We start from the raw sequence: 25,872 nt of genomic DNA, 5'->3' as shown, positions 1-25,872 counted from the left end.
GCCTACTTCATATTAAGAGGCTTAACCATATGTATCCTTTCACAAGAAAACTGCTGTTCAGTGCCTAAAGTGGATGCGGCAGTATCCAACCTTTCAGCCAGAACTACTATTCCTCAAGAAGAAGGAAGGCAGCTTAAAGATCCTATAGATAGGAAAATGGAAACCTGCTTCAAGAAACTTCATGTCTTCTCGGGTACCATGCTCAAGTTTGGTATGGCAATGGCTTTAATCTCCTAGGGCACTTAGAGTATAGATTGATACTATACATAATTGGTGTGCAGGAGTAGATCAATAGGAAATATTTGTTTAAGTACATTAATGTCACAAAAAAAAGACATTGATTTCCATTGTTAAGTGTCACTTAATGTAATCACCCTTTCAGCTAGAAGTATGGCTTCAGCTGTGGTTACCCGGAGGGGTCTCTGGCTTCATCTGTGAGCATCAGATATGCAATCAAGAAATTTTTTGGGCACATTGCTCTTTGAAGGTAATTTTCGGTTTGAAGATCAATCAGACTTTGACTCAGAAGTTCAATGGAGGTAAATCTCAACATCTGTTGCAGGACAGGAGGTCAAAACAGCTTCCTTCCTCATGCCAGTGATTTTAAGATATGCAGAATTTTGGAAAACTACCACACAAGATCTCTGGGTTTGTAAGATTATCTGCAAAGGGTACAAGATCGAAATTTATGTGGTATCCAGAGGGAATATCTTGGATGAGATCTTGGTAATAGGGAAATCATGGTATGTTGCCCAGAGCAGTCCAAGTAATTCCTACAATATCAGGGCTGGATCATCAGTACAACAAAAAGTCACCTTCTGGTTTCTCAACGGCTGTAGCTCAAAGTGTATTTTTCCATAGAAAGGATTATCAAGATACAATAAGTAGCACAATAATACCAGACCTAACAACTAACTTTAATACAGATCTGACTTTGTCTCTTGTGAATATTCTCATCCACTATAAGCATTCTCCCATGGTCCAGGTTGGCATATGCAAGACCTTCAACTGGACCTACTTACTCAATGGCATCACAGTTCAACTTCTCTACATTTTGTCTTCAAGATTAAAAAAGTTGCAAGGATTCAAAGCTGAAGAATTGTGGAATTACTCTCTTGGAACCAGAATGGCTTACCCTTACCACATATTTCAGCTCTATAGACTGGGGTGCTCATGTACCTGGAGAAATGATACAAGATACCGGGCTCCAGAATGAAAGGTGGCTTCATATCAATGCTCTGGAGATGAACCATGTAGTGTGCAATTTCAGTAGTCAGTATAGAACAGACATCTCAAGATTTTTTTCCAAAGACTGGAATGTAGTTCCCTTCATAAACCAGTAAGCGGGCACTAGAAGGAGGTTTCTGCAATCATGTTGTGGGCAGATTACAGCTTGATATTCCTGTCTGCATTTCACGTGGCAGGCAGAGACAACAGGTTAGCTGATTATCTCAGTCTGTGACATATCTATCCAGGAGAATGAGCCTTGCACAAAGAAGTTTTTTAGTTACTAGGGCTGACGTTCAGCCTTCCACAAATAGATCTGGTGGTCAAGACTGAAACCTCCAAGGGAACTTTGTTCTATTCCCATCACAAGCACAACAGACTACTAGGAATAGATGCTCTGCTGATGCCATGGAACTTTTAGTTGGAGTATGTGTTTCTTCCGTTCCCACTCATAACTCAGACCATATGAAAAATCAGGAAAGAAGCAGTAGAAGTCATGGCAGTTCTTGCATTTTGGCCCTGTCATTTGTGGTTTGCAAAAACTTGGGGGATGCTTCTGGGAGGAGCCTTGGCCTTGGTCGGATATGACATACCTGGGGCTGATTCTTCACACAAACACAGATGCCTTCCTCCTTGAGGACATGGAGATTGTTCTGTTGATGCTAAGACGAAAGGGAGTTTCTGATAGAGTGATTGAGGTGCTGATTCAAGCTGGTAAACAGCATTCTTTTATCACAAAGTGCATATTAATTGCAGTGTTAGTATAATAGAAAATATAACAGAAAAGTTAAGGACAGAGATGTCGTTATTGATATATCGCAGGTCTAACACTTATTCAAAAATCCAATTCAAACCCTATATGTAACCCCTTCAGAATCACCATGAAATTCACAAAAGTGATTAATGTGGAAAAGTACTGATAATCAAAAAGTCCTTCTTAACCTTTTACAGTCTTACTTATGAACTTTTCATCCTGTGATATTGATGTCATAAATCCAAGAATCTGTTTTCAGGAACTTCTTCAATATTTACTCTCAAAAATTGTGTATGCAAAAAAACAAACACAAAACATATCATAATTCAACACTATAGGATTCAAAACATATTAAATGTAATTCATAAATTATTCATCCTCATCTTAATCCAGTGAAAGGAGTAGTGAAATAATCCTACATAGATGACAAACAATAACACCAATCCAAGAATCTGTTTTCAGGAACTTCTTCAATATTTACTCTCAAAAATTGTGTATGCAAAAAAACAAACACAAAACATATCATAATTCAACACTATAGGATTCAAAACATATTAAATGTAATTCATAAATTATTCATCCTCATCTTAATCCAGTGAAAGGAGTAGTGAAATAATCCTACATAGATGACAAACAATAACACCACATCCCTTCACTTTGTGAGTGCACTTAAATGATATTCTTTCCAAATTAGCGTGGAATATCTGGTAGTAATATGCAGATAACGATATTGTTAAAGTTAGGTCTTTATAGGTAGGTTGTGAATTTCTGTCAGAGTCACTGTAACACTCTGTGTATTCCAATGTGCGCCCAAATCAAAACTTTGAGAACAGTTTGTAGATAGATGATGGTATTCATAAATTTTCATTGAAAGTATAGCAGATGACTTATATGAGTTGTGCTCAGCAGCTCTAATGAAATTCACAACCTACTTATAAAGTCTTAACTTTAACCATATCGTTATCTGCATATTGCTACCAGACTGTGTTCATTGGACATAATGCTTGGTTTATACAGAGGAATATAGTGACTCTTAAACCTACCACCTTTTTGTAAAGACGTTTACCTCACTAATATCTACATATTATTAGATTGTGTCTCTTGGTTTTAGCATCAGTTGATGTTGTTTATGGTATTGTGTTTCTGACCAGAAGCAATGTTTGAATGACCAATAAATGTATTTTCTTTTCTACTAGCACTTCAAATACATATGCGCCTTGGAGAATTTACCTATATATACCAATTTTTTAGGATTAAAGGTTTGTCCTATATCCCCTCCTATTGGTAGCTATCACCACATAAGATCACATAGGACTGCGCAGATAAGGCCCCCCTTAATTTTTTTATCACAGGATTTGGAACAGATTTATCCTGTGGTGTAAAATTAAACTGATTAATCCTGCTTTTGCTACCATTCCTCAGGTACTTGATTTTCTTCATGACGGATGACGTTATTTGGTATGTTTCTTGACTCTAGACTGGCATCTGGTCTTATGTTTTGATTTTTTTTTCAAGCAGTAAAGAGATCTAAACCATGCACTGAGCCTTTTATGGAGCCTTGGGATCTTAATATAGACCTGTATTCTCTCACAACAGTTCCCTTTGAATAATTGCAGGATATCTCCTTTAAGTGGCTCACACTGCAATCATGTCTGCCCACTGAATGGGTGAATTACATGCCCTTTGGTGGAAGGAGGCTTACCTTCAACGGACGACTTATGCAAAGCAGGAGGGATGGTCATACCTTTACCAAACCTCCTTCTCGATGTGACATCCTCTACTAAGGCTAGGTTTGCAAAAAAAAAAAAATTGCATTCATGTTACATTGTAAGGTTACTTTATGTTACCCACTTGCTCTATTTATTTATTTTTTTATACAGCTTGGATGCATGCCATGCTTGAGGACTGCCGTGGAGTTGTTGTTGTTGTTATTATTATTATTATTATTATTATTGTTTATTTGTTAGGCGGCACAAGATTTCCGCAGCGCCATACACAGAACAACGTAGGCTATACAGGGTGAGAAAGTACAGAACATTAAACAAAAAATACCAATACTTCAGAAACTCCAGGCAGGCTAATGCAGTAGAGGCGGAGCGGAAGAACAGGTGTGGAGACAAGAGGGAAGAAGGCCCTGCTCATACGAGCTTACATCCTAAGGGAGGGTAAACAAAAACAGGCACAAGGGGAGGCAGTTGAAGTAAGGGGGCCGGGAGGAGAGAGGGGAGTTGAAGAGTAAATGAGAGAATTCTTTGTTTGTTCCACCTGCTTAGCTTCTAATCAAGCCCAATGCAGGATTTTATTAATCCAATTTAGTGGCGGATCTGTGGCTCTTATATATAGCATGACTGCTTTAAAAAAGTGAAAATCATCAATTACAATTGATTAAATGGACATTACCTGGAATAATTATTTTTTATTGGTAAAAACAAATGGTGACATCCTCATTGCAGAATGATTATTCTTTTCAGACTATGGCTGGAAGGGGTATTATTGTTTTCAAATATTGTTTCTGTTAATACAACTGTATTTGGAGAGTCTTTAAAGCTACCATATAATAAATCAGTGGGCTCCACAGATGATGTTACAGCAAACAGCTGTTTTGCATGTACAGCATCAAATTTTGTCAAAGCTTTCCAGGTATAACCCCATTGTTATCCCATGTGTGTTTTGAAAGCATGTTGTTGCAATGTATGCAAAATTAGCTTGAACAATTAGCTGGTTGTCACTTCTTTGTGTGTGAAATTGATGCTGTTGTACCTGAAATAAATTTGTTTAATTAATATGAGTGTCTGGTCTTCCATTCTTATTGACTGTTGTGAACCTGACTCTGATGTTGGACATGAACTTAATCTAGGACTTGATTATCACCTGAACCTATTTACAGTCTAAGCCAGGGTTTCCCAAACCCAGTCCTCAGGGCTCCCTAACAGTGCAGGTTTTCCATATCTCCTTGCTGGAGCACAGGTGTATTCATTACTGACTGACACATTGTAACATTGTAACAGATCCACAGGTGGTCCTAATTATGTCACATGTGATCCAGAAAACCTCCACTGTTAGGGAGCCCTGAGGACTGGGTTTGGGAAACCCTGGTCTAAGCATCAGTCCCATGTGACTCCATTAATGAGGTTGTCCACATTTAGGCCACCGGTGTTAAAAAGCATCACTTTTCTAGCGCTTTTGACTCCAGGACAAACATGGATAGGGAGATAAAGACAAATCCTATTGGTTTCAAAGACTCCATAATCACGTATGCCTGCACATAGGGGAACTGCATGATCTGTTTACTTCCATTCACTGAACTGTCCTCCATTTCCAATGACCACTGGTTACAAAATGAATATGAAACTCTATTGCTTTTTACATGTGATGTATTTGGCATTTTCTTAATGTTATTGGGTAAATGGTCTTAGACAACTCCTTTTCTTTGTATTCTACACAACCCTATCATCATGAAACAATTTGAAGGGAGGATCATCCACAATGAATTGAGGGATGACTGCGACATTTATCTGAATGCAGCCGCTGTATCTCACACCACAGAAGGACTCCGTCCTTCCAGTCTTATTTAGCACAACAGAATATAAATATTATTTTGTGCTGAATTAAATTGGATTGAGACCTCCTATGCAGATGAACAGTTTGATGTGTAGTCAGCGCATAAATATAATGAGATATTGCAAAATTACACTTAAACATCTTGTTTGAGTTTACATGTCTCCTGTATGGGATTCATTTTTATTAATTTACTGAGTTCTATATTTTGTTATTGAGGAGAAAACATTACTATTTTATCGATTCTGTAAGTATCGCCATATGCAAAAAACATTATCCATCTACAATAGGGGTATTATTTATATAACAATTTATATTGTTGCATATATTACAGATGGGCATCATGGTAGCAAGCTTTGAACACAGGTTCCTCCTTTCTGGATGCATAATTATATCAAGATTCCCCTAATAGTAAGAAAAGAGGCATCCTATTGAAGTCACTATGCAGATATGGATGTGGGTGATTCATTTTTTAAAGCACTTTTTAAACTGTTATTGTGCTTTAAAATGCACATTGCTTACATAAAAAAAACTACAACAGTTAGTTAGTTCACACACAATTTCCTGTCTGTAAGCCTATTAAAGGACACTGGAGATTTATTGAGTATAAAATGGCTGATAATCTAGTACATTAGCTTGTGAGCCATAATATTGAACTTTACAAGAAGCCAATTCTTTTTGGATCAAATTGTGCTAGCGATAAATTCTGTGTCCATGATACATTTTTAGTAGATCTTTAAGAACAAATGCAAACATAGTCTCAATTACCCAATGCTTGTGTGCAAAAAGGTACATAAAGAAAAGATTTTAACTTGGTTTACGTAGATCTGGTCAGACTAATGAAAGCAAACATCCTATTTGATGCTTTTTGACTTGCATGAGGCTATAGCACTTTTCCGCCATATTTTCATTGTGCTCAAGATTAAATTTTACAGTTATCTGGAATTGTGTTGCTCTATTAATTTTTTAACAATATCTATCACAGGTAAGAAATCTATGCTACATGATCACCAGACGTGAAAAAATGAAACACTCCATATGCAAACTTGAAGAGCAAATTTTTCAGCTGCAGATGAAACTCGTGGAGAAAGATCTTCACCATGGTAAGGAACTGAAGCCAAGCACATTAAGTTATGCAACATTTTGTTTATTTTACCTTCATAAATGTAAATTTTTTTTGAAAGACTCTGCTGTTTGCCTGTGGTAATTTAGTTGAGCTATAAATCATAGCAAGAAATTTTTTATGTGTTCATCTTAAATAAATAGTTTTATTTTCTCTGTATCCACTACAATCATCCATTGATATACTTTATTTGTAACACTGAACAAATATTTTCAAGTGTTCTTAAAAAATGATATGTTATGAAAGAAAATATATACTATATACATTTACAGTGCTTTTTATCATTGTGTTAAATAAAGTTTGGGTCTTATTGCATAGTGGCGCTGTTGCTGTTATCATCTGTGGAGAGTTGTATCCAATTTGTAGATTTCAATGTAATATTATTGCAAGTAAATAAATATATCAATAAATAAATCAACATAAATAACTGAAAATGAGTGTAGAAAGGAGAATGAGGCATCATATTTTATTTTGCTGCCTTCTAGTTTAGCCTGACCAGATATCCCTGGAATCCAGGTTAATTTGATATGCCGAACATGTCATTAAAGTAAAACTTTTATAAGTTCTTCCATTGTTATCTTAATAATAAATTGGCATTATGCAATAAAATGTTATCCGGTTGGTAATAGCTGTGTGGTAACAACTTGCTTTTACAGAGACTAAACGTGTAGAGAGTAAAACTGAGTTTATGTAACATGACACAGCTGTAATTGCCTGCACCCTATGTAGTTGGTAAACAAAAGAAAGTAAAGCGCCTCAGAAAGATAATAATATCTTGGCGCACGTAATATGCAAATGCTGCTTTTCTGCTTTTCATGCTTGCTTTAAGGAGGCTTTTTCCGACATTTCCTCTGCACCCATGAGGTTGGTGGGCTATGATATATGAGCAAGCCACCCATGATTAGCATTATTTCGACATTGAAGCTGGCATGGAGCATTTGCACCAATATTTTATGCTCTCTGGTACGAAACGGGATCCCACCGGACTGAAGAATTTTTATTCATCACCCGTTTCTCACAGTTTAATGTACTTTTTAATCCTTTGCCCAGTTGAAGCATATACACCAGAGCATCGGTGTATTATCTGCTTTCTTCATAGTTGCCTACTCTCCCGGAATGTCCGGGAGACGTACGAATTTCTGGGAGTCCTGCCGGTTTCCCAGGAGAGCAGGGCAACCTCTCGGTTTCTAATCGCCTCACAATAGTAAAGTGACGGGGCTTAGGACGTGAATTGCACGCCATGGTGGCCCCGCCCCCAGCTGTAGTTGGTTGGAAAATGAGATTTCTGTTTAGGAGGCGGGGTCAAATGACTCGATCCATTGAGCCCCGACACGCCCACCTCCCCTTGATCTCCCGGAGCAGTGCTTGTCAAGGTTGGCAAGTATAGTTTTTTTATTAGGTACATTTTGCCCTTGCTATTACCTGCAATATTATATGTATTAGAAATATAAAGAAAAGTGACATATTGTGTAAAAATAACAGGACAACAGAAGTGATTTTGCTTGTTAGCTAATGTAATTACCATTCGTCTCAAATGTCCATTGTTATGAGGTGTGGCTTAGATTTGGTTTGTAATCAGAACAATGTCTGAGTGACAATTAACCTTAGTTAGCTTGCAGCCCAAGTTCATTTTCTATGTCAACAGGTAATCTGAAAGGTAATTAGGTCAGATGATATGCAATGTGCCTCCACAGTAATATACTGGCTGAAGTATCATTGTGCGATACATTTGTGTCAAATGTCTTAATGTGTCACGCAAGTGTGAAGTGTCATATTGTAACCCTTTGTTTAGTGTATGCAGCCAAATAGTTAATTCAGTCAAGCCATTCTATTGTATAATCCAGGGCTTGGCAACTTTTTTGTATCAGAGTGCTGGCTAAATTCTAGTCAAAACCAGGTGTGCCAGTTGGGTGTGTGTATATATATATATATATATATATGTATATATAGAGGGCTGCTTAGAGAAATTCAGGGCCCCGGTACAGCAACTTCATGGGGCCCCCCCTTGTAGTTGAGCATGGTAAAAAACTGCAAATGGTTGTACAATTGGGGTTGTGGCAGTGCATTGGGGGCATGTCTAGCAGGTGAAAAGCACTAGGCCACCCTCTTACAGACAAATGTATTACTCACACATGCCCCCTTGCCCAGCAGCTTTGCTCACATATGTCCCCTCTGCCAACATGCTTTAATCACACTTGCCCCCCCTCTGCTCAGCACCGTTAGTCACACATGCCCCTCTCCATCACCTTTAGTCACAAATGCCCCCTCTCCAGCACATCTTCTTACCTTATTCTCCAATGCACAGCATGGGAAGATATCCAGCAGCTTCCCCATGTGACCGCCGCAGTCACATGATTTGGTGGTTGATGGTACCTGACCTTAACAGTAAGGGACCAGCAAAAAAACGTTATGTCGCACAGTAGTGCCCCAGTTAACATCATACCTCATAATTGTGCCCTCCAATTCATCTTATGCCTCATAGTTGTGCCCCCAAGTAATACTATGCCACAGCTGCCCCCAGAAATTCATAGTATGCCACAGTTGCCCCCAGAAATACATAGTATGCCACAGTTGCCCCCAGAAATACATAGTATGCCACAGTTGCCCCCAGAAATACATAGTATGCCACAGTTGCCCCCAGAAATACATAGCATGCCACAGTAATGCTCCCAATACATTTTATGCCACAGTAATGCCACCAATTCACTTTATACCTCACAAAGTGCCTCAAAATATTTTAAGCCACACATTAAATGCCCCCAATGAATATTCAGCCACACAAAATACCCCCAATGACTGTTATGCCTCACAAGTGCCTCAAAAATAATGTTAAGCCACTAATAAATGAATACAAAATTATATAATCGTGTACTTACCTTTTCCAGGCGTGATCCGTTCCGCAATGGTGCTTGGGAGGAACTGCGTCTTTCACTGTTCGCAAGATGTCGGAGAGCAGAGCTGAACTAAAAGGAATAAATGATAGTCGGAGAAGAGCTGACTGCTGCGCAAGTGCAGAAGTTCAGCTCTTCTCCGGCTGTCATTTAATCCTTTTCCGACCCTGACATGCTGCACATGCGCAAACGCAGTAGTTCAGCTCTTCTCCGGCTGTCATTTTGGACGGACGGTGTGCCAGTATGCAGGAGGCTGCGTTCCATCCCCGGCACGCTGGGGGTTGCCGACCCCGGGTATAATCAAAGTAACAGAGACAGTATGTCTAACAGTTAAAGTGTCCACTGATGGATCCCTGCTGAAAGGGGGAGGATTGAGATATTTTGACCCTACTCCCTCTGTACAGCCAAGAATGCAAGGAGTGCAGATTGCCAAGAGAGCTATTCCAACTTGGAAGAACCTGGTGGGCAACATCAGCACAAAAGGACTCTGGAACAGGCATTGTAGTGCTGCTGAAGGAAACCTTACCGGGAGAGGGTCTGTGTGAACCTGTATCCCAGGTTGGGCGACATGCTAACGGTCTAGCTAAACGGTAGTGGTAATATTTCGGGAGGATAAGACTCTGGAAGAGACAGAGATTATTAATTTGGAGTGCTGACTGCAAGAGACTGCTGGAGGATATATGCAACCATTTACCCTGTACATTATGAACGTCTTATGGTGTTGTGCTGTCGTAATAAAGTCGTATATTTGATATATTCTGGTCTACCCAAGGGAGTTGAATCCCACGGAGGGTAACCACCATCCCAGCTAAGGGTGGTTTCCTCACACTCTCTCCCAAGTTGAGAGAGCGTTTGAGAACTATTTTCTTTATAACATATACTTTTAAAAATTTTCGTGCTTTCATATATTTTTTAGAGTACCATATTTTATTGAAGTATTAATTTATTACTTGCTTCAGTATGTAATTAGTATAAGGAAACTGGCCACGCTAACAGGCCTCCAATGACGATGGAAGCAATCTGTCTGCATGGTCCATGAGTGGCTGAACTTACTACAGCTAATGTTTGTAGTGAAGTGTTATCTCTGCAGGGAAAATACACTGATGCTAGATAAGAATACTTGATAAGCAGTGAGAACTGATTCATTGTGGATTTTATAGAGTGTACACATGTATGCTTTTTGTGTAGGACAGTAGTGCAGAGAGCTATATAAATTGTCTTGTTAACAGTCTATGCCCTCTGGCATTTAAACAAGGCGCACTGTTCTGTACAATCTCTCCTATTCATTAACGATTTCCCATGAGTAATCCATCAGCAGGCAGAGCTTGCTAAATGATCACAGGCCTATTCATATAATCTGTCATTTTAAGAACTTGGTAGGGATTGAAATGGAATGCTATGGTTGTTCAGAGAAAAAAATTGCGGTTGCGTGCTATTTCCTAGTTCTCATTTCTGCATTCCTACATCTCCTTCCCATGTTTGAATGGTAATTACAGATGTCAGATGCCAAGTTTATATTTTTTTATTTCCCTGAAAGCTGCATCTGGTGCATTGGCAAAAGTTTTTGGCAGTTTAGTGAGTTTTTCTGCTGGTGCCTCGCCTTTATTTTCAGGAAGGTTAAGCTGCTGTTTCTCTAAAAAAAAAAAAAAAAATGTACAAAAAAGGAATTATAGAGGCAGCTTCTTATCCATTTGGAAGCCCTTCTTAAATGAGGTGGTGAAGAGAAAATATATTTTAGCGGTAAAGGTCACATTTCATAAAATTGCTTTCTCTTCCCAATGTTGATTGCAATAATCGAAAATAGAAAAGCCAGATTTTCATCCATTTTTGTCACAGGGTCATCTGACTATTTGACTGTCCCTTTAAACTGTAGTGTTTGTGGCTTTGGAGCTGACTCTTAAGCTGCCATGTGTCAGGTTTCCTCAGCAGACAGTCTGGTTTGGGAACAGGACTACACAATGTTACTTTCAGCCACCTTTTCTGTTACTTTTTTATGTTCTCTGTTTGCAGTAAAAATGGCAAGTGAGGAACTATATTTTTTATGAATTGATTTTGAGACCTATGCTTATTTAATGTATAATTTGGGGCATACTTGCCAACTCTCTCGGAATGTCCGGGAGACTCCCGAAATTCGGGCCAGTCTCACGGACTCACGGGAGAGCTGGCAAATCTCCTCCATCCCGCACCTGGCACCCCAAAATGACGCGATTCACCGCGGGGAATCGCGTCATTTTGGCCCCACCCCCCGTGACAAACCGGCATTTCCGTTGCGGCGGACAGGGCCAAAATGACGTGATTGGCCACTCCCCGACCCCTCCCGCCCTCCAGACATACCCCTTTCCCAGAAAAAAGTAGAAAGTAGGTAAGTATGATTTAGGGACTGTGTTTACAAGTGTTTTACATTGTAATGTGTAGAAGGATATGAATACAATCTGTACAAAGAACAGTGCAATCAGCAATTACAAATAAGAATTTTAGATTTACTGTAGTTGTATTCTAATTTGCTATTTTTACTTATGCCATTATTATGTAATATAGACATTGGTAAAAGTGGAAATATAGAAATAGTGGTATGTGAAATGTAAATTAATGAAATTTGATAGTTCTCCAATGAAAGCAGTAGTACAAGTGATGGTATGGCATACCGCCTTATGCCAGTCTACTTTGACCATATATATATATATATATATATATATATAGACAGACAAATGCATTGCACAGTGTTAAGATTTTGTAAATGTCAGGAAAAGGTAAAAAATCTTTTTAAGAGACTGTCAGATCTGTTTACCAATATACCGGAGATCGGGCTAATTTTCTATTGTGTCAGTCCTTGTTAAATAGGCCTCCTCCTGCTATGCATGGGTAAGCTTTCGCCTGCAACACTCCAGCAGTAACTCAGTGATAGATGGAACAAACCCTATGTACAACGAAAACAGTAGTTTTTGTCAGACATAAGACTTTTCATCCTGGTATACTTTTATACAATTTCATCTGCATGCTTTAACCCTTTTTCTGGCAGCAGCCTATTGACTTAGTTAGGCCAGTGTCTGAGTGTTTTTTTCCCCAGCGTCATTCCTTTGAATGCATTACTCTTTACACACATAGGAGCTTATTAATCACCATAAGTTCATCATTTGGAGCTTTAGGTAATTCATCGGGGATACCCCTACCCCTCCATGGCCCAGGATGGGTACCATTAAGTTTTGGTGGTTAAAATCAGCCTGTTTAGCATGCTAATTAACCCGGCTAGATAACTAAGTAGCAGCACTTGCAATCTTTGCTGCAGCCGCTTCACTGCTCTGTGTCAGTCCTTAGTGAAAAGTACCAACCGTCCATCAGTGGCAGATCAGAACCCTTCTCAATAAGTAATTAGAATTCCGAGTGTACTTTTTTTTGCCACCCCTTTCCTGTATAAATTGTGCTGAATATGAGGGAGTGAATAGTCTCTAGTTAGTAATACAGGACCCCAGGGGGCCAGGCTCTTTATAAGTTTGTTTAGATAGTATAATATAACCAACTAAGTAGCAAAAGATAATATTTTCAAACTGTTCTTTTAAAGTGGATCAATCACTATATAATAACCACATTGGGGTCATCACCCAGTTTTGCACTGGCATGTGCAGGGACAATCTTTAAATCCAATTATAAAATCTCCCTCTCATGTTAAAAATTTTTATTTTTAAATATTAAGCCTTACATTAATTTACACTATTCACAGAAACCGTTCTTAAATGTTAAATAATATATATTTTGTATTACTGTAATGTTTCTGAAAACACAACTGTCACTGTGCATTTCACAACCCATAATGAACCTATGTTAAACCCTGTACAAAAACAGTGGAAGTGAATAATGCATTGTTGTGTACACTGTAATTCAAAATTCATTTTATTCCAAACTGAAGTGAATGTGCATTTTGTTAGCATTTTGTTCACAAAAGAGATGAATAGAAATAGAATGTTACCTTTAATATTATTAATACAAAGGAGACCTATGTCTGACACCGGAAGGCTGATCCTACTTTACAGAGAATGGAATATATGTAACAGAAGGCAGGCAAGTCCTGAATGTTATTGTGTAACTGAATATCTCTGGGAATGGTCATCAAACTAAGCGAAGTTCAAGGTCATTTAAATCTAAGCAAAGCTTGGCACAACTGGTTCCCTTGTGCAGTAAAAAAGAGTTAAGCAGAAAACAATTCTCCACTTGCTCTTCATCATCTCGTTAAACTGTGCACAGTTTACTCCTCCTTTTTCTCCTATGTACTTTACAGTAAACTCTTTCCCCCTAATTCTCTTATCTTATTCTCATTTAATTATAACCCCTCATTGAAAGCATTGATGAATCAAGCCGCCTATACACTGGCAGATTCAGTTGTTTGATAAGAGCGATGACAACCAGATCTGTGTCCAATTTGACCAGACAAAATCTTTTGCTAGTCTGTATTACAGCGAGTATTACATGGAGCCTCATTTTTGTGGTCAGCGTATAACCGCATACACAAACAGATCTCAGCTGACTCAACCTTCTATCATGTCAAGATTGATCAGATTTTGATTGGGACTGTTGGTTATTCTTGGCCCACACACAGAGCAATTTCTGAGAAATTGCTCAAAACAGGCAAATTGGCAGCTTTGTATGTGGTCATTTTTAGCTTGGTGAAGGTAGAAGATTTTCTGGTCACATTATTATTGCAGCAACAGGAATACAACATTTAGCTCTTTAGGAGAGTAGAAACATCCATTTTATTACAGTGGCTGCCTGCATTGGGTGAAAACAAGCTGGATAATGTAGCAATACAAAATAATCATAATGGTGTATCCCAAAAACCAAATAAAAAAAACAAAAACAGGTGCTGAGAAGTCAATGAATAATGGAATTATTTTAAGTAAAGCTGAATGTAGACGTTTTAGTGAGTTTATAACTGATCTTACACAGCTGTGAGAATCTGGGATGGGGATGTTCTAGCTATTCTATGCCTATGGAAGTATAATATTCTACAAATTCAAATGATTTGGGGATCGACAGGGGCGATTCAATCAGCCACGGGGTCTGCTAGTAACTTTGCGGCTGTGTTTCTGTGTACCATACTTGCAGTTACTATATTGAAAACTTCACTAATTGTTCCTTACACCACTATGAGGTGTGAGCAGAAATTGAGCGAAGGTCTTTGCCTGCAACATCATGCAGTAACGAAGCTGCAAGGTTCTTTAGTAATTGAATCAGCCCCTTTTACTTTTCTCTCTGAAAGACTAAACTGCGTAAGAAAAACTGAAAAGCAAATAAGTGTGATAATTTCCAATAAAACTTATGTATTTATTAGCATCTGACTACCATCATCAGTATTTTTTCATACAATCCCACTATTGGTTTGGCTATAAAGATGCCAAATATATGTGCTTAAGGTTATCGGTCCCAGAAAAAACTATATATAATGTACTTTTAAAAATGTTTTCTTTTTCATGGTATTCTACCAATGCACATGGTTATAAAGGACCTGTATGCACATACACCTGGGGTCACTGTAAGTGTGTAAAGTTTAGGGGGTTGGTGGTTGGAGGATGATGATGATGCATTAACTTTATCCCTCATATGTGTAACCTGCAAGGACTGCTTGTGGACAGCACCAGATTCACTGAGTACCCTCTCTCTTATGATCAGCTGGCAGCAGCAAGTCTCCCTCCATTCCTACTAAGCTAGCCAATCCGCAAAAGGCTTGAGCTGTAATGGGCTAGAGAAACTGTTTTGAGGAGACCAGCTCAACAGCTGACAAGAGAAATAGGGAGAGAGAGTACTGACTAGAGGGAGAGGAAGCAGAGCACAGAGGTGAAAGAGCAAAAGGAGTGAACTGGGCAGAGAGAGTGACTGAAGAGTGCCTTCTCTCCCAAAATGTCCAGGAGGCTCACGAATTTCAGGGAGTTCTCCCGGAAGATTCCATCTGCTCTTCTGGCCAGATGGGAGGGGCAGGGTCGTGATGATGAAAATTATGTCATCACGCCCCTTGCACCTCCCCTCTGGGATCTCACGGAGGTGCGGAATAAAAAAATAGGCAAGTATAGCAAGAATGGGAATGTGAGAAGCTAAACGATAGTCAGGGGAGAGGAAATTAATCAAAGTTGTAGAAAGAGTACAGAGGGAGATTAAGAAATGGTGGTAAGCGCTGAGAAAAGAGATAGATGTATCAATAAAGATTAATATTTTATTTTTAAATTAGTTTGGACCTTAAGAGTGCCTCCACATCAGAATCTTCTTTCTTTTGTATGGAAAAGGGATAGACAGTAAGAAGGGACAGTATAGGTTTGATTGCATCAAATATAAAAGTCTAGCAGTGTGGGGTGGGAGGAACATAGTAGATAAACAGGTGAGTTCAAGAGAGTGTAAGACAAATCAGTTACTCAGACAAATATTTTGAGAGTTGTCAGTAAGTAAAATAATGCTATTTAGTCAGTAAATTAATAGATAAGTATTAGTCAGTCAGTAAATGAAATATCTTAGTCATTTAGGTCCTTATGTAGAATCAGGTGCAATTAACACTGAAAACATAAATGTTCATTTAAAAGGCGTACTTTACTTCTTATCAGAGCTGCTCACTGGTTCCACACAAAAAAACGCATGAAATCCCCCTTAGGAATAACCAGCACCGTGCTGATAGCAGTAAGGGTGTTTCCACACCCCTGGGTGATGGATGTGAGTTAATGCAGTAAATGATAGATTAAAATAAGTATTTTGTCCATGGTATATCACAGATCGAAGCATGCCGAGTCCACCTTTAAGTGTTTGGACATGCTGGTGTTTGTAGTACTACAAGATCCAGCATACGCTGGCATTTGGGTCCTGTGCAGTTATAGTTATTACTGGGGAATTTCCTATGCCCTGGCCTCAGAGCATGGAAAATTCCCTGGAGATAGATATAACTACACTGCCACTAAGAGCTCATTTGTGGCGGGAGCTCTTAAGGGAGCTAGTAATGCTGCTCCATAAGGGTTTTTTATTTTCCGAAGACCAGCTTCACAAAAAATATGCCATTGACGCGATCCCTGACTTAGGTGAGGAAATAAAGCAAACCAATCAGGGTGTTGTGGGGAATTTTTATTTAGATTCTCTTTTTTTACTTGAATCTCTTAGTGTTTATTTACATGATCCTGTAGTGCACCAAACGGCCCACATTACCTGGATGCCAGGGCTTGCAGGCACTTATGGTTCCCCAAATGCCAGCATGCCCTGGTAGCCATGGTTATGCTGGAGCTTGTAGTACTACAAGAACCAGTATGCCCAAACACTTAAAGGCGGCATGCATTTTTTTTTTTTTACATGAAATGCAAGTTCGTGCTAATAACCAGCAGTAGCAGAATGGATCTTGCACCCGAGGGCAAAGCAGGTGCAACAGGTATGCTTAATAGGAGTCTACCTACTCTACATACTAGTAAGGTGTGTAGAGTAGGTAGACTTGCAGCGTTTGGGTTACACCAGTCCGCCCCTTCCCTCACTTGCTCCACACCTCTGCACATACAGAGGCACAATGGGGAGATACGTACCCATCTGCATACAGATTGAGATGTGCTCCTTTTTCTGCACCTGAACAGTACGGTAAAGCAACTTTTGTGCTTCTGTTTCAGATTTGCATCTGACTCTACATGAGGCCTTTAGTCAGTATATTGATCAGTGTTAGCAAGTAAAATGTCAATATTTTAGTCAGTGAAGTGATAGATATTTTCTAGTCAGTCATTAAATATATATTGTTAGTGAGATGACAGCTAGTCAGTAGGTAAATACATTTTATTATTTTTGAGATTTTGAGGCTGCCAATCAAGGGAGGGGGATGGATAGACAAATGTAGCTAGAAAGAAAGGGATACACCTTTCACCAAAATAGCAGACTACACATCAACAGCCACACTGGGCCACAGAAGGAAAGGCATCAGCATTGACCTCCAGGAATTCCAACACTCATTTAAAAAAATAAGTGGTACCACCAATGAACAGACAGACATCTAATACCTTAGTTCATACTTACCAACTTTCCGTTATTGGCATCCAGTAGATCCTGGAGACGGGGTGTGGTGGAAGGGCGGAAAAGGGCAGGGCAAATCACATCCTGTTGGCCATGCCCCCACAACAGTCATCATTTTGTCGCGGGGGCAGGGCTAAAATGATGCGATTCACCCGAAATTGCGTAATTTTGGCGCCAGATGGGCAGATTGCGGCAGACTTGCCTGCTCTCCTGTGAGTCCTGGAGTCTTATCCAGAATTCGGGACTCTCCCTGACATTTCAGGACTGTTTGCAACTATGCAAACCTTAGTTTATCTTGTCCGGGCCAGATGAAGCATTAAAAACGCTGACATCTGTGGGCACTTATAGATAGGACATAATAGATTATTCCTTATAGCAATAAATTGAGGTTTACAAGTCTCCAGTCACGATCCATTGAAAAAGGATAACATTTTACAATCTCGCTCTTCATCAGGGCCGGATTAACCATAGGGCTAACTGGGCTACAGCCCAGGGGCCTATGGCATCCAGGGGGCCCTTGAAAGTTCTCAGCAGCGGTATTGATCGGTCGGGTGCTCGGATCACGAGGGGGGGGAGCGGTCAGCTCGGATCACGGAGCAGGCCCTCCATTCCCTTAATCCGGCCCTGCTCTTCATCAAACATGTGGTTCACATTTGCATTGAGATTTCTCTTGCGTTTTTTTTAATTATTATTTTACAATACACAAAACATATACCAATATTTGCAGTCCTAAATAAAGTATAATAGCCCCAAACCCATAGACCCACAGCAATGATATTCTTAATATTTGCAATGATTGCAACTGATGCTTGATTATACAGCAGAAAACTGTGCTTTAGGTTTAAGCCTTCTAATTAATTGCAAGGTTTGTAAAATATTACAACATATTAGATGATTTATAAGGCTGAACGCTAATAATTTCCTAATCTTATTGTAAAACATTTGCTGCTACTTACAAATTGTGCTTGACCTGCACCACAAGACGCCCGGCATGCCTGCTGTCCTCTAGAGGGTGCCTTGATGTCCAGGGACGCAGAAAAATGCCCAGTGTTGCATTATGCATTGCAGTGTAACCTCATACCAATTGAGAACTAGCACCTTGAATAATTTTTTCTGTTTTTATCCTTAAAGACTGCTTGTTTAAGACTCATTCATGGCTTAAATTAATCATGAGAGTGATAGGACATGGGAATTGTCTTTATTACATGTGGCAGTTTTGTGTGGGAAGCTTTTCATTACACTGCTCTGAGGGTGCCTCCAACACTGACCTGGTGCAAAATTCAAGTCCCTTAGCGGAGGCATAAGTACCACACTGTCTTCTTAACAGCACGGGAATCCCGTTTTATCTCCTTTCATTACTCACACTCTGCAGAATGAAGTGCCTTGTCGGCACTGCTCTGCAACACTGCAAGAAATGCTCTCACTCCAATGTTTTACTGCTAATATTATTATTTTTAGCTAAGTGGAACTGAGTTCCCAAGTCAAGGGAGAATACCTGAAGAAGGCTATATATTTATTTAAATATTCTATGCTTCAATTAAAAAGTATATTTTTAAACATTTTATTTTATTTTTCACTAAAGTGGAGCTGAAAGCTCAAATCCGGCAAGGCTGGTATATTCAGGCGAGAGAATATTATCCCAGTTTATCCAAGTATCGCCGGAACTAACCCTCTAGGTCCCTTTTTTTACTTTATTTTTGTTTTTTTAATACTCCAGGGTAATTTGCATTATACGTTTGCTAGTATTTGGGGCACTACAGAGTTATATTCAGGCCAGTGTAAGTGGTGTTGTTTTTACATTGGTGCCACGACGAATCATTAAAGTTAGAAAAACCCTTCCTCTATCTGCTGTCCTATATTACACTGTATTCACAACTCATCTTTATAAGTTAATGTTAACCATGCTTGCCAATTTTACGAAAATCTTTTCCGGGAGTTTCCAGAGGGGGCGGGGCTTGATGGATCACATCATTTTGGTCCCACTCCCGTGACTTCATGATGGGAACACATCATTTTACAGTGGAGGACGGTCCCTTGAGAATCACGTCATTGCAGCTCTAAATCTGCCCGCTTCACTAGGAAGTGGGCAGATGCGGGAGGTTGCCCTACTCTCCCAGGAGTCCAGGAGACCTACCCAGAATTCGGGAGTCTCCCGGACATTCCGGGAGAGTTGACCAGTATGAAGTTAACAAAACTATGAACATTTTCTTCATGCTCGTTCTTGCATTGCTCTCAGTTTAGCCACATCCACTATCTTCCATGAGTACTACTTTCTCATAACAAAGTTTGTGCTCTACAATATGTTTAATTTTTTGGGCTAGCATAGCCCTGGCGCTTTATCTTTGTTATGCTTTGCACTGTTTTCTTCTATTTAACCATGGTTTAATATGGATACCAAGCTTTATAGTTTAGTATAGTGTATGTTCAAATAAAGGTATCATCATTTTTATTTATATAGTTTGAAGATATTAGTGGCGCTATATAAATAGCTGATGATGAAGATATATTATGCAGAGAAGCATAATCAGAAAATTATTCTCATTTATAATATATATGCATGCTACCACAGACACACACACACACACACACACACACACACACACACACACACACACACACACACTATGGCCTAATTAGCAAGAAGCCAATTATCTGCTTGTATGGTTTTTGGACCATGGAGGGCATCTGAGCACCTGAGGAAACCACTGTGAACAGAGGGAGAACATACAATCTCCATACATATACCAACCTAATTGGTTTCCAACCCAGGGCCATCGCGCTATTAGTCAGCAATGTTAACCACTGTGTCACAATGCCTCCAATAAAGTTTATATGAAATACATAACTTTGCGCCCTCTTTTTCTTTATTCACATTTGATGTACTAATTTATGGTAACAATCATCAATTTATAGTAATTTGCTTATCAAAGTTCAAAAATATGTGACTCCCTTCTCTCCACTTCTGCATATGGCTTTCTTTTTTATCATATTATATTTTCCATATTTTAATGTTTGTAATGAATATAAAAATATATCATTACAACAATGAAAGCATATATAAATCTTACTGTAATCTGCAGAATTCACCACACTGTAAAGATTACATTGTATTTCCCAGGAAGTCCGAAGCACCATTCAGTTAAACTCCCATTAACTTAAATAGGATTTCTAGTTTCATTGGCAATGAGCAGACAGATTTACTGAATATTGAATCGGAGCCAATGACTTGCCCAGAAATAAAAACTTAGGCCAAGGCAAGTCAACCACTTGGCTCTAGTATGTGTGTAGCACATGCTTTTTCTGTTATCTCTTGCATTTTGCCAGCAGTTATTATTACTCAAATTGAGTATATCAAGGGAAACATTGGATATATCAGTTTCTCACACTTGGACCATAAACCATACACTTGGATAGGATTTGGGCCTGACAGCAGTTCATATGCAGCTTGCACTTACTTTTCTTGTCTAAATGTTATTGGAATTAATACACACCGAGGTACCTGCAACACTGCACAAAGAATGCCTTGATATGCCATAGCATTTTCATTCTTCTTCTTCCTGTTTATTATAAATAAAACGAAATAAATTTTAGGATTGTTTTTTAAATGGTAGAAACGTTTCTTCGTTTGCATTCTGCAGTAAATAGACTTCATAGCTAACCACTTATTTAGGTGTTTTTTTTTAAAACAAGAGATTATGCTGTTATTTGGATAATCTTGAAAAACAGATTCTGTTTCCAGTATTTGAAAAGTTTACTTGTACATTTTCATTTGTACCAGGTACAGATATAAGATGAATACAGCCTAGGCCTCCATCAGTGACGGAACTAGGGAATGGGTGGCCCAGGTGCAAAAATATACTTTCTACCTTAGTTAATCGTCATGAAATAGTTTTAGCCACAATGTAATAGGGGAACTACCCAGAGAACATTAATAAACAGTGAGAATTGCATTCAGGATACTAAATAGGAGGGGTAGTACTGTGCAGTTCAACAGTTCTGAGAAATATAACAATTGGCGCACACAAAAGTAAACACCTTCAATCTGTAGTTAAAACTTTTTTAAAGGGGATAATACATATTTACACCTATCAGTCTATTTTCACATGTCTTCTATTCTATTTCTTTGAGGATATAATGTATTTACTTTATACTTTTACATGTATACAGTATGTGTACAAGACTTTATTTTAGGCAGCTGTCATGGACAATATTGCAGTAGTGTGTTACTAATGGAGATTAAATATTTTTTCTTCATACCTATGGGAGATCGATAATAGTATATTTTAACAATTTTGCTGCACATAATAAGAATACTCTCTTTATACAGCAGGTTCCAAAATTGTTTCTTTTAAGAGAAAAGGTGTACAAGTCGTGGGCAGAATACCAATTCAAGTTACTGAAAAGGTTTGGGTAGTGGGAGCCTGGGCATATCATATCACCTCTTCAACAGTATAAACACGTTTTATTTATTACCTCAATTTTCTATGTCGGCACTGCACGTTACATAAAGTTTATTCAGTAATACACCAGTTGTTAATACCATTACCACTAACTTTCAATCAATGAGCTTAAGGGTTTCAGAGTACACTATGCATCTTATTATATCCTCCTTGTGCTTTGCAGCAACAAGGAGTTTTCATGTCTGCAATTATTTTATCTACTTCATAGGTCCTTGTTTTATATATTTCCTCTTTTCCCTACTGTACAGTGCTGCCGATAATAATAAGTGATTATGTCTGCTGCAGGTAATATGACAAGGCCTGTAGAGGAACACAGTGCACTGTTGGTATAATCATTTAAGTGCCCAGGAAACAACTTGTATTATCACATGAGCTAGCACAGTACACTGTGCTTTAAATAGATGCAATATCATAACATGTTTAAGGAAGACCAATACTTAAATAGCTACATCTCCTACTCTGCATTATGATGGTTCAGCAACAGGGTCACTCATGAGCTAGTGTATAAGCTGTGCATGTGCTCAATCTATGGGTTAAGCATCCTAAGTGGTGTCGCAGTATTTTTGGGATCTCGTAGTTGACAGATACCATCCTAGCTAAAAACGGTAGAGCACCACTGTGCTCATAAAGTTGCACATGCTTCACTTGTTAGTTGACATCCTCTGTTAAGTGTAAAATAATATGTTTGCTACAAATGATTGATTGTGTTCCCTCTTTGTTATTTCGCCTCACTTAAGTCTTGTTATGTTTCTGTACAAAATACATTAACATTTATCATTTGTGTTGGTCTCTATAATGCCACCTTGCTATAATGCTGCTTTTGGCCATGGTTTATATGCCAGAAGTTAAAAGAGGGCACTATACATGGAATAATATATTTGAAGCGCTTATTGCCACAACATGCTTTAGAGCAGGGTTGTCCAACATGTGGCCCGCGGGCCGCATGCGGCCCAGCCCGCCTGTAAATGTGGCCCAGCGGTTGTGGCAAGGGGGCAGCGCTGTTAATGAAAAAAATATCCTGCAAAAAAAAATACTTACCTTGCGGTCACGTCAGCTGGCGCTCCGGCTCCCTCCCTTGTCTCCTCCTCCGTGCGGTGCTCGCAGTGAATGTCGGGGGTGACGTCATCACACCCAACATCCATTGCGTAGCGCAGCACAGAGGAGTCACCCGCGCGAACTATCAGCAGCAGCAGTGAAAGATTATCCAGTATCTTATTGTTGTTACTCTGAATTTGGACTTTCTGCACCATGCAATTATGAACTAGCTGTGTTCTCTGTATGTATCTAATATAAATATTAAGAGATGATTGTATTTTTAATATTTTAAACCATTTTAAATGTGCAGTGTTGAGTAGGGTGAAATTATCACCCACTGTTACCCTCATCGGAGGCTGCTCCATGAGTCATTTTTCCCGCCACCCTATCTTTAAATCTCTGTAGATTTCTATTAGTCCTCCTGATGCTACCTATATCCATGACCATTTCAAACTGGTCAATAAAAAAAATTATTCATGGGTGCAGAAAGAGAGGGAAAAAAAGTTTTTGGCATTTAATTCCCCGAACCCCACTAAGGGGCAGATGCAGGTAAGTTAAATTGCAGCTGGTAATGGGACTACTGCTTTAATCATGATTCTGCAACAGGTTTCCTAACTCTTACTAACTTCATTTCCAAGTAAGTTTAATATGTTAACTATGTTTTCTATGTTTTTTTGAATGATCAGCTATCATTAGTGTTAGTGTATTTTATGTGCGGCCCAAACCAACTCGTCGTCTTCCAATGTGGCCCAGGGAAGCTAAAAGGTTGGACACCCCTGCTTTAGAGCACTTCACCTATTCATTATGTTTTTGTTATGTTAATAGTATCATGAACAATATACAGGAAGTGGATACATAAAAAGGAAACGCCACTATATATAAAAATCTTAATAGAGCATTGCACAGCTAGTATGCCCCTTGACATTGAATTTACCAATATCTATAGGGATGCACCGCCATTCTACAAGAAAGTCACTCAATTGGTTAATGGTGGTGGAAAACACTGCCTCGGGCATCAATTGAGAATATTCCTTAAATGCTTGATTGGATTCAGATCTGATGATTAAGAAGGCCTTGGCATTTTTGCGATACTGGCAGAACCTAGGAGACACTTCCTGTCGTCACCTAGGACGTCGTTTCCCAGGTTGATTTGGACTTTGTGTCCTTTCTGACCACAAAACATAGACATGCCCAACATCCGCCTTCTAGCACTCTCCTCTTTGGATATTTTTAACTGTGTCTAAAAGGTTAGTTGAGTGCCCTTCAGACACAAGACCTCTTTCCATTTGGCGCTCCCTGAAACATCTATCAAAACAAATAGACAAGTTCATCAGGGAGTCTAGAGTTCCTGGAGCTGGATATTATACTAACGCATCCTTCACTGATTTGGAGAGACCTAGCTGAAACTAACTCTTCAAAGCTGGATCCTCTCAGGCATTGTCTGCCAGCCATCTTTGTAACAGTAATGTTCATCAGAATGAAGACCTTGACGGAGAGTATTGAAAAAAGACTCAGCTGAGGCTGCTTTCTCTGGGTGATCGTAATGCAACTGTGACAGGATGGACCGCCTATGCCACTCTGTGTTGTGTTGCTAGGGACCAGTTAGGCTTGCCTTGCCACTGTCCCCTTATCACAAATGCACCCTTTACCCGCAGTAGGAGGTGCTTTAGCTGCTGCCACCACTGGACTCCTTAGCAGCATCCAGCACTGCGTCCTTCTGGGTAACTGTCGCTGCTAGTGTACACTCTTGCTGGTACACCTGGACTGGTATTCCTGACCACTTGCCTTCAGATCAGGGTTGCTGTGGATGGTACCCCTGGCCTGTCATACTGGCCAGAGCTGCAGGTAGTGGGCAAATCGTTGGTACTGGAAAGCTGGGTTCAAACCTCAAAACACCTGGAAACAGATTAGATTTGGGTCTAATCTGCAGGTGTCAGGAATTACAGCAAGGAAGAAGTTGTCAAAGCAGGATCTTTAAGCAAGTGATGTTTATTAGCTCAAGTGTCCTGATAAGGTTCATCATCATCATCATTTATTTATATAGCGCCACTAAGGTTAGTTCACAATTGTTTAAGGTACCAGTAATCAGAATGTCAGATGGAACAATACTACTTTTCAATGCAAACCAGTGCTCTTTTTATACAGTTTTTGAGACTCAGCATGAAAGGAGGTAATCCAGCCTCTTGTCACTTGTCACCAATCTGGACTGATTCATGCAGCCTGCATATGAATCAGCCCCGAGAGGTTAACACATTTTTACACAGAAGCAGGGGGGAGTGTACTTCCCCCCCTGTCCACGAGCTGCCAGGGAGAGGGGGACTCAGCCCACTCTGCCTCCTGGTGCCTCTCTGTCTGGGGTGAGAGATTTATCTTTTAAATCTCCCGCTGAAACTACCTTCAGGGACCCTGTACTGAGGTCCGGCTCTCACCCCTAGCCGTAATAGTACCAGGGGAGAGCAGCCAGATCCCAAGACAGTAGTCCCTACCCTGTCGCCAGCTGAAGCTCTTTGAGCTCCAACAAGCGACTTAGCCTCCTGGGTCACCCAGGAGGTGCTGCACCTCCTGGATCTATATGATGCCGAAGGGTGAAGACTACAAGGCCAATCCTGCAGCACCCGCTGGACCACCAGGGGTTGGGAACCCCGCATCCCCCCCCCCCTTACCGGCACCACATTGCTCCAGTCCCCCGAACAGGGACCAGAGCTGCAGCAGAACCCCGCCAGAAGAGCCCCAGATCCGTACTGGACCACCAGGGAGCAGATAGGCACACTTTACATTTTAATGTACACACATTTAATTTAAGACACATTTTAC

The 25,872-nt window shown here is 39.6% G+C and overlaps 1 protein-coding gene across 4 annotated transcripts in view; it reads left to right on the top strand.

Annotated features, from left to right (window-relative positions):
- Positions 1–25,872, top strand: part of JADE2 (jade family PHD finger 2) — a 363,485-nt gene that overhangs the window by 311,935 nt on the left and 25,678 nt on the right. For all 4 annotated transcript variants that reach the window (XM_075209765.1, XM_075209763.1, XM_075209766.1 and 1 more), the window contains one exon: positions 6,525–6,642. In XM_075209765.1, the coding sequence (XP_075065866.1) occupies positions 6,525–6,642 (118 nt within the window). The remainder of the gene's footprint in view (positions 1–6,524; positions 6,643–25,872) is intronic.

The sequence above is a fragment of the Mixophyes fleayi genome, chromosome 4 (assembly GCF_038048845.1).
Source record: "Mixophyes fleayi isolate aMixFle1 chromosome 4, aMixFle1.hap1, whole genome shotgun sequence".
In the NCBI taxonomy this organism is placed as follows: Eukaryota; Metazoa; Chordata; class Amphibia; order Anura; family Limnodynastidae; genus Mixophyes; species Mixophyes fleayi.
This window is presented reverse-complemented; position numbering and strand designations above follow the sequence as displayed.